This window comes from Bos mutus, chromosome 16, assembly GCF_027580195.1.
Source record: "Bos mutus isolate GX-2022 chromosome 16, NWIPB_WYAK_1.1, whole genome shotgun sequence".
In the NCBI taxonomy this organism is placed as follows: domain Eukaryota; kingdom Metazoa; phylum Chordata; class Mammalia; order Artiodactyla; family Bovidae; genus Bos; species Bos mutus.
Window position 1 is genome coordinate 25,355,643 of NC_091632.1, and position 16,750 is coordinate 25,372,392.

The 16,750-nt window shown below is 36.9% G+C and overlaps 1 protein-coding gene across 1 annotated transcript in view; it reads right to left on the reverse strand.

Moving 5' to 3' along the window:
* AXDND1 (axonemal dynein light chain domain containing 1) overlaps positions 1–16,750 on the reverse strand; it is a 79,478-nt gene that overhangs the window by 41,276 nt on the left and 21,452 nt on the right. Inside the window, exons 11-15 of the mRNA XM_070384863.1 lie at positions 16,284–16,388; positions 8,315–8,435; positions 3,669–3,770; positions 2,659–2,822; positions 1,066–1,141 (exon numbers count right to left, since the gene is read on the reverse strand). Coding sequence (XP_070240964.1) covers positions 1,066–1,141; positions 2,659–2,822; positions 3,669–3,770; positions 8,315–8,435; positions 16,284–16,388 — 568 coding nt within the window. The remainder of the gene's footprint in view (positions 1–1,065; positions 1,142–2,658; positions 2,823–3,668; positions 3,771–8,314; positions 8,436–16,283; positions 16,389–16,750) is intronic.

Below are 16,750 nucleotides of genomic sequence, written 5' to 3' on the forward strand. Positions count from 1 at the left end.
AAGATTGAGGGCAGGAGGAGAAGGGGACGACAGAGGATGAGATGGATGGATGGCATCACCAACTCAATGGACATGGGTTTGGGTAGACTTCGGGAGTTGGTGATGGACAGGGAGGCCTGGCATGCTGTGATTCATGGGGTGGCAAAGGGTCGGACACAACTGAGTGACTGAACTGAACTGAATATTATATTTCCCTTACCAGACTACTGTAACAGGATAGCAATTTGACTAGCAAAATGAAACCTATTTTCAAAGTTTGAAAATGTTACTTTAAAAAGACATTATTAATAAACAAAGTGTGTTCTATACATACAATGGAATATTATTCAACCTTAAGAAAGCAGCAAATTCTGATAAATGCTGCAATGTGGATAAACCTTGTGGGTAGTATGCTGAAGAGAATAAGTCAGTCACAAAAGGATTAATTCTACATGATTTCATTTATATGAGGTGCCTAGAGTAGTCAATTTATAAAGACAAAGTAGAATGGCGGTTGCCAGGGGCTGGAGGGAGGAGGAAATGGGAAGTTACTGTTTACCAGGAAGAATTTCAGTTCAGGAAGATGAAAAAGTTCTGGACATGGATGGCGGTCATGGTTGCACAGCAAAGGGAATGTACTTAAGGCTACTGACCTGTACATAAAAATGATGTAAATGGGAAGTTTATGTTATGTATATTTTACCACAATTTGTAAAAAGATGTTATTAATTTTGAAAGTCCAATGTGTCCTTAAGACAAAAGCCAAGCACATGAGAGGCATGGATGTTGTTTATGTCTGACAATTAGATGAGAGAATCAGAACTACCTTAATTGCCACCCAAGTATCTTTTCCTAATCTTTTTACTGACAACCTAATTTTATTTGACCCAAAAATCTAAAAAACAGAACTGAGAACAGAATATTTAAGAGTACTTTTAAAGCCTCTGGAGTTTTAATGTTTTCCTTGTCATTCATAAAACCTAGTACGGCATTTTTAAAGGATGAGATATGATTCAGTTGTAGGTAAGGAGTGACAAGTTTGCAAACAGCATTTTGATTACCAAGTTGTTTACTAGAAAGTCTTACCGTTAGCCACTGCTTGAAGTCTGGAACGATTGATTCAAGTGTCTTTTGTTTATGGGGGGATAAAATGTCTTTTTCACTGAAAGAAGGAAAAAGAGCAAGAGTGTGGTCTCAGGACAAGATATAAACAAAGAAAATCATGAATCCACACATAATATAACAATTAATAATATACTTCTCCCTAATGATTTTCCCAAATGCCTTCCAGGTTCAGCCTCTCCCTCACAGGCATTCATTTTTAAATTGACAAATACAATATAAATTCAGATCATAATCAGACCTGAGGAAGCAAGTTACAGGGTCAGAAGCCATGACAGTATTAGAAGGGTAGCCTCTGGGTCCTCAACGTCCAAAATTAGGTCATCATAGGAATAATTCCTGCTGAACACAGCGGCCAAAGCAATATATACAGAGAAAGGAAGCCTAAAGAATAATTAAGACTCAACATTTAGGCTAGGAGCCCCAACTTCTGGTTAAAAAATAAAAAAGTGTTTCCTTTAGTATCTTTTGAAGCCCCACAAGAAGAAAGCTATCAAAGTTGTTCCTGAGGAGAAAGGAGAAGAAAGCCATTGCCACTGGTCTCCTCTCCCAGCTGAGAGTCAACAAGCAGGAGGAGTTGAGCAATGGCAGCAGCAACCAGCTTGGATATATACCAGCTTCGGCTGCCACTTCCCAATCTACTAACTGGAACACCTCTTGCTGCTGCTGCTGCTAAGTCACTTCAGTCGTGTCGACTCTGTGCAACCCCATAGACGGCAGCCCACCAGGCTCCCCCATCCCTGGGATTCTCCAGGCAAGAACACTGGAGTGGGTTGCCATTTCCTTCTCCAATGCATGAAAGTGAAAAGTGAAAGTGAAGTCACTTAGTTGTGTCCAACTCTTAGTGACCCCATGGACTGCAGCCCACCAGGCTCCTCTGTCCAAGGGATTTTCCAGGCAAGAGTACTTAGAGGATATGAAAAACTGAAACTACTCTTCTCAGTTTGACATGGAAATAGTACCTAAATGTGTTTCCTCAACAGACAAAGCATCTTAAAGTTAAAAAAAAAAAAAAAAAACTTTAGAAAACATCGAGTGCAGCCTGCATTTAAAGTATAGATTCCCACTAACCTTGGCTATGATTTAGTCAACCAGCCTCCACTTCACTACTTTATAGGCAGCTTCTTCCATTGTAAAATTTCTGTTACAAAGTATGATATCCAATCAAAACCAACCTCCTAGTAACTGCCAGTCATTGATTCCACTTCTCTGCACATGCACTATGCTGCAGAATTTGCAGATGGATCCGCATATGAAGTGTGCCAACAGACATTATGTTGACTTCATTTTAAAAAGAGAGTAAAGAAAAGAAAGAGTTGGATTTCAATGGAAGCAACAGCAGTTTGGTACAGGGATCAGTATGATCAATATGATGTAAGACCATTCAGGCTCCTAGAAGGATTGTGCCCTTGTAAGGCCAGCTGGTTACCCCACTAAAATCAATGTCAGAGTAATTACAGGGTAAAAGAGAAATGAGATATATAGAGAGAAAGATCTGGACTGAGTTATCAAACATGATGTCATATAATCAGAAAAACAAGATTCTTGAAGACCCACGAATTATTTCTGAAGAACTGCTGCCATTTGACAAGGCCGTCCTTCACGCTTTGCAATCTCTCCCTTGTAGCCTCTTCATTTTGCTCCACTTCCTGTTGAAATTTATTCACTAAAATTTTCCATTTCTGTGTCAACTTCTGCAATAGTGCAAGGTCTGAAGTGTCCTAGATAAAATGCATGGAATTGAACCACTTACTCGTTTATCCATGTAACAAATACTTACTAGCATGCACCAGGCCATTATTAATACTGTTAATACTAGAGACATTCATAGAAAATGGATCCAAAAATTGAACAGATATTCCTCTTTCAAAATATCAGTGATGCTATTATATAGTCCCTTTGGTGGTGAATTTTTCCACAGTGAAAAAAAAAAATTAGAATCAAGATTTTTTTCCTTTGCAATATGAGCCCAGTTTCCTCACAGGACTTGGCAGGCTGGGCAGTACATTCGAAAAAACAGGAATTTCAAAGTTAAACAGAACGAAATGTAAATCCTAGTCATTTATTGGCTTGGGGGATATTATTTAATTTCAGATTAATTTTTCTTTTTCAAAAAATAAAGACCCTAATATATATCTCACAGGATTGTTGTAAGAATTAAACTAATTGACTAGTGTAAATGATTTGACTCTAGAAACATACTAAATGTCACTTCCTTTCTTTGCAACCTAATGTGCTCCCTGAATTTGCCCATCAGATTGCATAGAATACATCAATAATCCGATTATTTCAATGAACATAGTTAAATTTTTGTTTAAGCACTATAACTCTGTAAGTAACATCTACAGTGTTAACTTAGATAAATTACTGAAGTTGCTTGAATCAGAAGACAAATAAAAAGAAGAGCCTTTATTCACTTTTCCTTAGGTTTTTCATTCTGCCCCCAATAAAGCACAAATATAAACTATATTTAAAATTTAATCTATAAACTAACAAAGGCTTCTTGCAGTTTCAACCCTCAATAGGTGAAGTCTCTTTTTCCATGACTCAAGTGAATCGAGCTTTACCTTAGATGATAGCAGTACGATGAAATGCTTAGTATAATTATTCCAGCTTTTTTCATTGAGGTAAAGTCTTTTAGCCAACAGGACTTTATTTCTTTCAATTACCTATTTTTAGAAAGTACTAAAATTAGGAACCTAAAACATTAACAAACCATTGTAATTTATTAAACCCAAACCAATTTCACATTATCAATTTTTCATTGAATCATTAATTCGATTACAACTTCTTTTTTAAATCATGAACTAATTTGAATCACAAATCCATGTTTTCTTAAACTACTGAACTGGAACCAAATTGAACATGGTATACAGCAGAGACTCTCAAACAATTTTATCTCAAAACTCCTTTACACTTTTAAAAATTACTGAGAACACCAAAGAGCTTTTATTTACATGGATTATATAAACTGCTATTTATTGCTTTGGAAATTAACTGAAATTATTTAAAATATACATTTGTTAATTCACATAAACATTAATAAACCCACTATATTTTTAAGTTTTTTCTGAAAAATAACTATGTTTTCTAAAACAAAAACTTGAAAAGAACATACAGTTTCACATTTTACAAATCTCTTAACGTTTCCTTAATATAATAGGGCTGTATTTTCATTTGTTTTTGAATTCAATCTGTTGTAATATCCCATACCATGTAGCTTCAAGAAAAATCCACTGTACATTCACACGAGAATGAGAGTGAAAAAGGCAAATATCAACAGTGTTACAATGAAACTCCTTTTGACCTCACAACGGGGTCTGTGGACCACACTTTGAGAACCACTGATATACTAAATCAATTATAAAGTCATTCAATGAATAACTGACTATTCAAGATACTGTGTATATAACGGTGAACAAAAGAGACATAGTCCTTATTTTCAGGGAGTTGACATTATAGCTGTTATTTCCTATTGTTCTTGTTGTTCAGTCACTTAAGTTGTGTCCGACTCTGCAACCCCATGAACTGCAGCACACCAGGCTTCCCTGTCCATCACTATCTTTCTGAGTTTGCTCAAACTCATGTCCATTGAGTCAGTGATGCCATCCAACCATCTCATCCTCTGTCACCCCCTGCTCTCCTTTTGCCCTCAGTTTTTCCCAGCATCAGGGTCTTTTCAAATGAGTCAGTTTTTCACATCAGGTGGCCAAAGTACTGGAGCTTCATTTTCAGCATCAGTCCTTCAATGAACATTCAGGGTTGATTTCCTTTAGGATGGACTGGTTGGATCTCCTTGCAGTCCAAGGGACTTTTAAGAGTCTTCTCCAGCACCACAGTTCGAAAGCATCAATTCTTCGGCCCTCAACCTTCTTTATGGTCCAACTCTCACATTCATACATGACTACTGGAAAAACCATTGCTTTGACTAGATGGGCCTTTGTTGGCAAAGTGATGTCTCTGCTTTTTAATACACTGTCTAGGTTTGTCATACCTATTCTTCCAAGGAGCAAGCATGATGATCTAATACAAAACCCTACTAGTTCAAGGTATTCTTCTATAGGAATCTCTTATCCGTGGTCAGTTAGTTCTCTACTGTTTAAATACTTCTAGATGAGGTAACTCCCTTGTTTTTTTTCTCCCACTGAACATACTAGTTCCCAGATTTGTTTCTTTTTTCTTTTAAATTAACATATAATTGAGACCCTGATGCTGGGAAAGATTGAAGGCCGGAGGAGAAGGGGACGACAGAGGATGAAATGGTTGGATGGCATCACCGACTCAATGGACACGAGTGTGAGTAAACTCCAGGAGTTGGTGATGGACAGGGAGGCCTGGAGTGCTGCAGTCCATGGGGTCGCAAAGAGTCGGACACAACTGAGCAACTGAACTGAACTGATGTATAATATTACATGTTTCAGTGTACAACATAGTGACTGACAATTTTTAAAGGTTATATTCCATTTGTAGTTATTCTAAAATATTGACAATATTCTTTGTGCTATATGATATATTCTTGTGGTTCCAACCAGTCCATTCTAAAGGAGATCGGTCCTGAGTGTTCTTTGGAAAGAACGATGCTAAAGCTGAAACTCCAGTACTCTGGCCACCTCACTCAAAGAGCTGACTCATGGGGCAGGAGGAGAAGGGGTCGACAAAGGATGAGATGGCTGGGTGGCATCATCGACTTGATGGACGTGAGTCTGAGTGAACTCCTGGAGTTGGTGATGGACAGGGAGGCCTGGCGTGCTGCGATTCATGGGGTTGCAAAGAGTCGGACACGACTGAGCGACTGAACTGAACTGAACTGTGGCTTATTTTTCTATACATATTAGTTCATACCTCAATTCCCTGCCCCTACCTTGCCCCTCCCCCTTTCGCTCTCCTCACTGGTAACCACTAGTTCATTTCTATCTGTGAGTCTGTTTCTTTTACAGGTTTGTTTCTTATATCATATACCTACTGTCAGAATTGTTTCTCTGGACATATCAATGTCTCTTTTAAAGTTCTGCATCAAAATAGAACTTTCATGTCAGAGATGAGATCTGACTATTCCAGAGGAAAGTGGGAAAACATTTTGAATGTGTTTAGCATCATAATTTTCTGTTAATATTGTAATTTCCAGATGTGACATTAGGCAATCAACCAGGAAACACTGAATACTGTATTGTGGGACATTGCTATAATATTTTCCTAAAGCATCTTGTCATCGTCTACAGGCTGCCATATTTCAATTCAGTTGTCATCTTGGGTACCAAAGTATTAAATAATAGAACCAAAGTGACTTATCCAGTGATCGTAATACAGTTACATCATTAAAAAAAAAGAACCACTTTCGCTAGTTTATTAATATCTAATTAAAGTTGAAAGTTTTAACACATTCACAAACAACAGAAATAGAATACCTGCTCATACTCATAGGTTCTGGTGAAAAAGAGCCCTTAATTGGGCAATAGGCAGGTACCCAGTAGAGAAGAAACAAGAGAAAAAAATACAACTTTTCCTTTTCAAGGTTTATAATAGAATAGTTGCATTATTCATCAATTAAATATATATCTTCATTTCTAAAGATTTTGTCTACATGAAAACAACCTAAATGTCCAATGATAGATGAATGGATAAAGAAGATGTGGTACACACACAAACACACATACACACACACATGCACACAAACACACACATACACATGCACACAAACACACACACACATACACACAAACACACACATACACAAATACACACACAAACACATATACACACTGGGATATTACTCAGCCATTAAAAAGAAGGAAATGCCATTTGCAGCAACATGAATGGACCTAGAAATTGTCATACCAAGTGAAGCAAGTCAAACAAAGACAAGTATCACATGAGGTTCATATGTGGAATCTAAAAAAAAAAAAGTGTACAAAAGAACCAATCTACAAATAGAAATAGAGTCACAGATGTAGAAAACAAATATGGTTACCAAGGAGGAAAGAGGGGATGGAAGGGATAAATTGAGACTGACATATACACACTAATACATATAAGACAGATAACTTGCAATGACCTATATTGGAATAGAATTTTTTAAAAAGTGGATATAGGTATACATATAACTGATTCACTTTGCTGTACAGCAGAACTAACACAACATTGCAAATTAACTATATTCCAATACAAATTAATTTTTTAAAAATAAAAATTAACAAAAATTTTTATGAAGATGTGGTATGTATACATATATATATATATACACACACACACATAATGAAATATTACTTAGTCATTAAAAAGAATGAAATAATGCCATTTGCAGCAACACGGATGGACCTAGAGATTATCAAGGGCTTCCCTGGTAGCTCAGCTGGTAAAGAATCCACCTGCAATGCAGGAGACCCCAGTTTGATTCCTGGGTTGGGAAGATCCTCTGGCAAAGAGATAGGCTACACACTCCAGTATTCTTGGGTTTCCCTGGTGGCTCAGCTGGTAAAGAATTCGCCTGCAATGCAGGAGATCCCAGTTTGATTCCTGGGTTGGGAAGATCCTCTGGCAAAGAGATAGGCTACACACTCCAGTATTCTTGGGTTTCCCTGGTGGCTCAGCTGGTAAAGAATCAGCCTGCAATGCAGAGACCCGGGTTCGATCCCTGGGTTGGGAAGATTCCCTGGAGAAGGGAATAGCTACCCACTCCAGTATTCTGGCCTGGAGAATTACAACTGAGTGACTTTCACTTTCCCTTTCAGAAATTATAGTACTAAGTGAAGTCAGAAGCAAAGACAAGTAACATGATATCACTTACATGTGGAATTAAAATAAACACAAATAAACATATCTACAAAACAAAAATAGACTCAGAGATATAGAGAAAAGATTTGTGGTTGCCAAGGGAGAAAGAGAGTCAGGCTGGGAAGGATTGGGAGTTTGGAATTAGCAAATGCAAACTATTATATATAGGACAGATAAACAATAATGTCCTATACTGTATAGCATAGGGAGCTCTATTCAATATCCTGTGATAAACCATAATGGACAAGAAGATGAATAAAGAATGTCTATATAGGTATAACTGAGTCACTTTGCTGTATGGCAGAAATTAAATACAACATTGTAAATCAAGTATACTTCAATAAAAATTTTAAAATAAAACAAAATTTTTGTCTAGATTATTGAAAATTATAAAATGAAACTTTATCTAGCCAAAAAGGAAGTTGATTTCAGATGAAACAACCTTTACAGATAATTCATACGTAGCTGAGCTCCAGATATCTCTTTCCGCCATTAACTGTTTAATATCACTCTCCATCCTTTCTCTTTGTAATGTATATAAGTCATGATATTCTTCTACAATTCTAAAAGAAAAATTAAAAAACAGATACATAAATACATATCTCAAAAAAATAACTTTGTTCTAAAGCAGGCAATCTGTTCCTTTAAAACTCATCATAAGGTAATTATGGCATAACTGCTGGATATGTTAGTAACATTAATATACAGGGAAATAGAAGAAAAAATATTCACATTTTATGTATAAATCTTACAGAGGTCTTAAGGAAAAAGATTAATATATTGTTCCTGCTCTAAACACTTTTCATCGTATTCTTCTTTATTCTCTAGAATTTTCACACCATGGTATTCCAGTGGTATAATAACAAGATATTTAATAAAAAATTCTAAATAAATGTAGTAGTAATATAACTGTTTTTAGCTTTTTAGAATTCTTTACTAAGAAGATACAAAGGCACAAAGCCCAATAATTGTGAGCTATATTTTTAAATTATATATAATTAGCATAAGATTTAAAGAAATTCTATACCAATCAAAAGCTTAAGTTTAATTAAGTACCTTTATCTTAAATCTTTTTTCTTCATGTTTACCAAAATATATCTTTTCCTTCTAACTGAATTAAAAGCCCTTCCAAGATTAAATACAAACACAGAAGTTATAAAGTGATTGGCAGCTTTTCACAAACCTTTTGAAACACTTCCTCCTAAAGAATATTAGTTATTCCCTGGTGGCTCAGTGGTGAAGAATCTGCCTGCCAATGTAGGAGACGCAGATTCTATCCCTAGGTGGGGAAGATCCCCTGGAGAAGAAAATGGCAACCCACTCCAGTATTCTTGCCTGGAAAATTCCATGGACAGAGAAGCCTGGTGGGATACAGCTTATGTGGCTTCAAAAGAGTTGCACGTGACTTAGCAACTAAACAACAACAAGGACACTAACTTTTCCGAAAGAATAAAAAGCTAGTGACATAAAATTCTTCTGATTTCATTGAAAGCCATTAGCCACTAACATCAGCTCCTAAAGCCTCCTTCTATTCGGAGGCTTCGACTTGTTCAAACTGCAAAAAAATTAATCACCGTAGATGTCACATACATGCAGATGAATATACATGTAAAAATTCAACAAGCTATAAGCTTAACAGCTACACACTAAAATTAATGCACTAGCTATGCACTAAAATTAATGACCCTTGTTTATAACAGCCAAAGAAAAAATGCAGAAATAACTTTAATGTCCAAAAACAATGGACTGGCCAAATAAAATACAGAATGTAGCTCTCTGATGAAAATACTCTGTTGCTAATTAAAGATCATGTTCTTAATACTGTATTAATACTTAATACTTAATTAGCATTAATTAATAATATATTATATATATTATATAATATATAATATAGTAACATAAGACTTAATAATTAATACTTAATAAAGTATTAATACTTAATACTGTAGGAAAAATGTTTGTGTAAAACATAAAACAAGAAAACCCAAATTATAATGGTCTATATTCAGCTTTATGATTTAAAAAAATACATAGAAAAAAGAAAAACATAATGAAATAGTAATAGTAGTTAACTCTAAAAGAATTGTGAATGTTCTTTATTTTCTTATTTATGTGTGTCTGTATTTTCCAAATTTTCAACAAAATAATCATTATAAAAATATTACCTGTAATTTCTAATCACATGCAAAACATGAACCATCCTACTTCAGAACCATCAATGTTTAAAGAAAGTGAGACCTTTTTCCTCTCTTTTCTTCCCCTTCTCTTTGATTTTAGAAGATGTTTTGTTCTTATGATGGACATTAGCACAAAAGAAGGTCTAGTTTATTTTTTTAATTCATTCAACAAATATCTGTTTAGTGCCTGCTATATCCCAAGTAATATTCAAAACTAAACAAAAACTAAAAATAAACTTTGCCCTTATAAAGTTTATTTAGAAGAGCTAATAAATAAATTAAAGTAAAACATACTATATTAAGTAGTGATAGTGCTGTGGATAAAAATAAGTCAGATAAAGGGGATTAAGAATATGAAGTGTATTACAATTTTAAATAGAGGGATCAGGAAAGACCGTATTGACAATACATTTGAGCAAAGGTTCAAAAGAAGGAGGGAAGAAACCATACAGCTGCCTGGGGGAGAAGGACTCCAGGACCTAAAGCAGGCCACCCTAGTGTGTTTAAAGAACAGCACAAAGACAAGCAGATTTAGAACAAAGTAGAAGTCAGAGAAATTCTGGTAGGAGGAGTCCTGTGATTTTTTTAAAATGGTCTTTTACTGTAAGATAGGGAGGTACTGAAGAATTTTGAACAGAGAAATAACATCATTTGAGTCAAGTGTTAAGAGATCACACTGGCTGGTGTGTGGAGAATAGACTCACAGAGTGTAAAGCCAGAAGTAAAAAGGCCATTTAGAAGTTTATTGTAATACCCCAGGCAAGACATGAAGATGGTAGTAGTTAAAGTAGTGACGATTCTGTATATATAATGAAAGGAGAGCTGACAGAATTTGCTAATGGAGACATGTGAGAGAAAAAAGGGATCAAGGATAATGCCAGGACTTTTTGCTGGAGCAACTAGGAGGAGGGAGTTACCATTAACTGAAAGGGGAAGAGAATGTGGGAAGAGCAGATTTGAGGGGGAAGAACAGGACTTCAGTTTGGAAATGTTAAGTATCTAAGCAAAAACGTTAAGTCTGTTGAATACATGTCTGGGATTCAAAGAAAAGACTGAAGCTAGAGATCAAAATTGGTGTACATGGGTGAAGCTGGAGATAGAAATTTGTGAACTGAGAGTATATAGATGTGGCATTTAAAGCCAGGAAACTGAATAGATTCTCCTAGGAAATGAGTATAGAAAGAAGAAAGATCCAAGAATGAGCATGCCAACACTTAGAAATTGGTGAGATGTAGGCAGAGAAAACAAACTTATGGTTAACCAAAGGGAAAAGGGAATAGAGTAAGGATAAACTGGGACTTTGGGATTAGCAGATACAAACTCCTATATATAAAACAGATAAACAAGATCCTACTGTATTAAACGGGAACTATGTTCAATATCCTATAATAAATCATAATGGAAAGGAATATGAAAAAGTATATTTATATATATATTCTATCTCCAGCTTATACATATATATATATGTGTGTGTGTACACACACACACACACACACACACACACACACACAAAGCTAGTGGAGGCAAGAGAATCCCAGTTGAGCTATTTCAAATCCTAAAAGATGATGTTGTCAAAGTGCTGCACTCAATATGTCAGCAAATTTGGAAAACTCAGCAGTGGCCACAGGACTGGAAAAAGTCAGTTTCCATTCCAATCCCAAAGAAAGGCAATGCCAAAGAATGCTCAAACTACCACACAATTGCACTTATCTCACACGCTAGTAAAGTAATGCTCAAAATTCTCCAAGCCAGGCTTTAGCACTACATGAACCATGAACTTCCAGATGTTAAAGCTGGTTTTAGAAAAGGCAAAGGAACCAGAGATCAAATTGCCAATATCCGATGGATCATGGAAAAAGCAAGAGAGTTCCAAAAAAACACATCTATTTCTGCTTTACTGACTATGCCAAAGCCTTTGACTGTGTGGATCACAATAAACTGTGGACAATTCTTCAAGAGATGGGAATACCAGACCACCTGACCTGCCTCTTGAGAAACCTATATGCAGGTCAGGAAGCAACAGTTAGAACTGGACATGGAACAACAGACTGGTTCCAAATAGGAAAAGGAGTACGTCAAGGTTGTATATTGTCACCCTGCTTATTTAACTTGTATGCAGAGTACATCATGAGAAACACTGGGCTGGAGGAAGCACGAGCTGGAATCAAGATTGCCAGGAGAAATATCAGTAACCTCAGATATGCAGATGACACCACTCTTATGGCAGAAAGTGAAGAAGAACTAAAGAGCCTCTTGATGAAAGTGAAAGAGGAGAGGGAAAAAGTTGGCCTAAAGCTCAACATTCAGAAAACTAAGATCGTGGCATCTGGTCCCATCACTTCATGGGAAATAGATGGGGAAAACAGTGGAAACAGCGTCAGACTTTATTTTTCTGGGCTCCAAAATCACTGCAGATGGTGACTGCAGCCATGAAATTAAAAGACGCTTACTCTTTGGAAGGAAAGTAATGACCAACCTAGACAGCATATTAAAAAGCAGAGACATTACTTTGCCAGCAAATGTCCGTCTAGTCAAGGCTATGGTTTTTCCAGTAGTCATGTATGGATGTGAGAGTTGGACTATAAAGAAAGCTGACTGCCAAAGAATTGATGCTTTTGAACTGTGGTGTTGGAGAAGACTCTTGAGAGTCCCTTGGACTGCAAGGAGATCCAACCAGTCCATCCTAAAGGAGATCATTCCTGGGTGTTCATCAGAAAGACTGATGTTGAAGCTGAAACTCCAATACTTTGGCCACCTGATGTGAAGAACTGACTCATTTGAAAAGACCCTGATGCTGAGAAAGATTAAGGGCAGGAGGAGAAGGGGACGACAGAGGATGAGATTGTTGGATGGCATCACCGACTCAATAGACATGAGTCTGGGTGGACTCCAGGAGCTGGTGATGGACAGGGAGGCCTGGCATGCTGCAGTTCATGAGGTCACAAAGAGTCAGACACGACTGAGTGACTGAACTGAACTGAACTGATACACACACACACACACACAAAACTGAATCACTTTGCTCTGCAACAGAAACTAACACAACACTGTAAATCAACTATACTTCAATTAAATAAATAAATAAATAGACATTGGCGAGATGAAAGGAACCTGTAAGGGATATCAATAAGAAGGAGCCAAGAGTAAAGGAGTAAACTAGGACAGCATAATATACTAAAATACATTGTTTTAAGTAAAAGCAACTGGTCAGTTATGACAAATGCTGCTGGTAAGTCAAGCTAAATGAGAATCGAGAATGGGCCTTTGGATATAATAATACAGAAGTCAATGGTGACTCTGACAAGTGCAATTTGGTGGAATGGTGTGGTTGAAAGCCTGACTGGAGTGGGTTCAAGTGATAATGGGAGGACAGAAAGTGGAGAAAAGGAGTACGACAACCTTTTGAGGAAGTCTGTTGTAAGGGGAACAGAGAAATGAAGCCACAGCTAGAAGGGGATTTGTCATGCTCAGAGACTTGGAAGTTTTTATGTATGGCTTTTGGGTCTAGAGAAGGGTGGTTTTCTTTTGTTATTATTGTTTTTAAGATGAGAGCAATTACGGCATATTTATATACTGATGTGACTGATAAAGTAGAGGGAAATATTAATGATACAGGAGAAAGAGGGAACATTTGCTGAAAATATCAAGAGTACTTAAGAGCAGATGTAATAGGACACAAGTGGAGAGACTGACCTTAGAAAGGAGACAGTTTATCCATAGTGAGAAGGAAAGCACGAATGTATGAACACAGATGTAGCGGGGTGGGGAGATGTAGAGAGAACTGAGCTCTCACTTCAATTTCCTTCTGTATTTTAGAAAGCAAGGTCATCAGCTCAGAAAGAGGATAGAGAGGTAGTACCAGAGATCAGAGGATAAAAGACAGAGTATAAGGTAGTTATTTACTAAGATAATAAGGATGACTCAGCTACAGAAAACAGTAGTACATTCAGCGGACAAAAGATGATCAAGGTACCCCTCATTCTAGCAAGCGATAAAACAGATTACAAGTCAGAAAGTTATTTTTGAATTTATATTTTGTATAAATTTGTGTTTTTCTTGACATTTAGAAAATACGGTCACTCTTTAACATGTTAAAAAAAAAAGCAAAAGATAATGCTGGATTAAAAGGCACAGAGAATAAGATACAATGTGTGGTACTAGCTTGGGTACTGGTTTGGACAACCCAATGTAAAATTAATTTCGGGAATAATTAAAAACGTTCAAATAAGAATTGGGTGGGGACTTTTCTGGTGGTCCGGGGGTTAAGACTTCATGCTTTAAATGCAGGAGTCCCAGGTTCAATCCCTGCTCAGGGAACTAAGATCTCACACGCCACACAGTGCAGCCGAATAAATAAAGTTTAAAAAAAAAAAAGAATTGGGTAATATATGAGGTAAAAACTTGCTGAAACAGGTATGGATTATTGACTGAAAAAACAGGCTAATAGTATGTACAATACAATTTTGGTTTAAACAATGCACATATGCACATATACATAGAAAAATAGATCCATAAGAATATACACTAAGGTATTTACAGTAGTAATCTATAGGGAGTGAAATTGTGATTTTTTTTAAATTTATGTTTGATTGTCTGTATTTATTGATTTTCTTAAAAGGCACATGTACTGTTTCTATGATAATATTTTAAATCAACTAAATAAGAAATTAAAATGCAATCAGATGTATCTTTTGATACATACCCAAGAGCTTCCTAGTAATCAAAACTCTAACAGAAAGTAAAATAGAATAGAAGTTAGAAAACTACAGCCTGTGGGTCAAACCTGGCCCATCGCTTGTTTTAGTATACCCCATGAGTTAAGAACTTTACTTTAAAAATTTTTATGTATTTGATTACTTTTTAACAGTTTTAAGTGGTTAAAAAACAATAGAATAATATTCTGTAGTAAATGGAAATGTTATAAATTCAGATTTCAGTGTCAGTAAATAAAATTTTATCGGAACACTGTGATGTTCTGGTATTGTCCTTGGCCGCTTGTGCACTACAATGGCACACATTTACAAAGGCAGAGTTGTATTAGAAACTGTATCTCACCATCTGGCCCTTTACAGAAAAAGTCAGCTAAGCCCCTGAAATAGAATAACAACATTAGGACCTCAGTAGAGTCACTAACATCTAAAAGAGAACTAGACGCACATTACTAACTACTAACTTGGAAAATGCAAACAAAAACCGGATACATTTTCATATTTATAAGACTATAAAAGATATGTGCAAAAGGGAAATCCCATACACTGATTAGAGGATACACTGGTACAACTACCTTGGGGAGTATCTGGTAACACCTAGCCAGATCCGGTCCCATCACTTCATGGGAAATAGATGGGGAAACCATGGAAACAGTGGCAGACTTTATTTTGGGGGGCTCCAAAATCACTGCAGATGGTGACTGCAGCCATGAAATTAAAAGACGCTTACTCCTTGGAAGGAAAGTTATGACCAACCTAGATAGCATATTCAAAAGCAGAGACATTACTTTGCCAACAAAGGTCCGTCTAGTCAAGGCTATGGTTTTTCCAGTGGTCATGTATGGATGTGAGAGTTGGACTGTGAAGAAAGCTGAGCACCGAAGAATTGATGCTTTTGAACTGTGGTGTTGGAGAACTCTTGAGAGTCCCTTGGACTGCAAGGAGATCCAACCAGTCCATCCTAAAGGAGATCAGTCCTGGGTGTTCTTTGGAAGGACTGATGCTAAAGCTGAAACTCCAATACTTTGGCCACCTCATGCGAAGAGTTGACTCATTGGAAAAGACCCTGATGCTGGGAGGGATTGGGGGCAGGAGAAGGGGACAACAGAGGATGAGATGGCTGGATAGCATCACCGACTCAATGCACACGAATTTGGGTGAACTCCAGGAGTTGGTGATGGACAGGGAGGCCTGGTGTGCTGCGATTCACGCAGGGGTCGCAGAGTCTCAGACATGACTGAGCGACTGAACTGAACTGAACTGAGCAAGACAAGGCTAGAATATGCCATGACCCATAATTCCACTTCTAGGTTTTACATCCCTGGAAAACTTTCATACAAGGAGACACAAGATGTGTATTACAACAGTATGTGAAAGAGTTAACATATACAGTGAGCTTTATGTATATTAACTCCTTCAGGAACTGCCGTAATTTTAAAAACCTTCAAATTCTTCTAAAAAATTTTATTTCTTGAAAGAAGGCGTGAAGCAAATATGACATAATGGCTAACATTTGGTAACTCACCTGGCATTCTTTTCAGCATCTAAAAGAGCTTGTGCCAAATCTCTGTGGGCTTTCTCTGCTTCCTTTGTTAATTTTATATCATGTGCCCGAACCAGACACAGTTCCCTGAAATAGAGCAAGCCAATTTTACAGTCATAGCTGAAGATTTTGAAAAAGTTTCTGCCTAGGAAATCAGATTTATACTCAGGAATCTTCTCAGTTATCATGTCTATATCTCTTCCCAGTTTTTCTACCCTATAAACCAAGGCAAGAAATCTAGTGTTCATTCAAGTGAACTCTAACCAGGTTTAGCCATGGAATCAGACGGGCTAGAAGAGGCAGAAAGAAGATGTGAGAGCTCTCTAGAATGGAGTGAAGGCAGACACTGGCAGCCAAGGCCTTAAGGCTGCTCTATCCTACCCTCTGGCATGTCTATTCTATTGTCTTCACTCCTGCCACTAACATCTTGCCACAAGGTTAGCCGATCA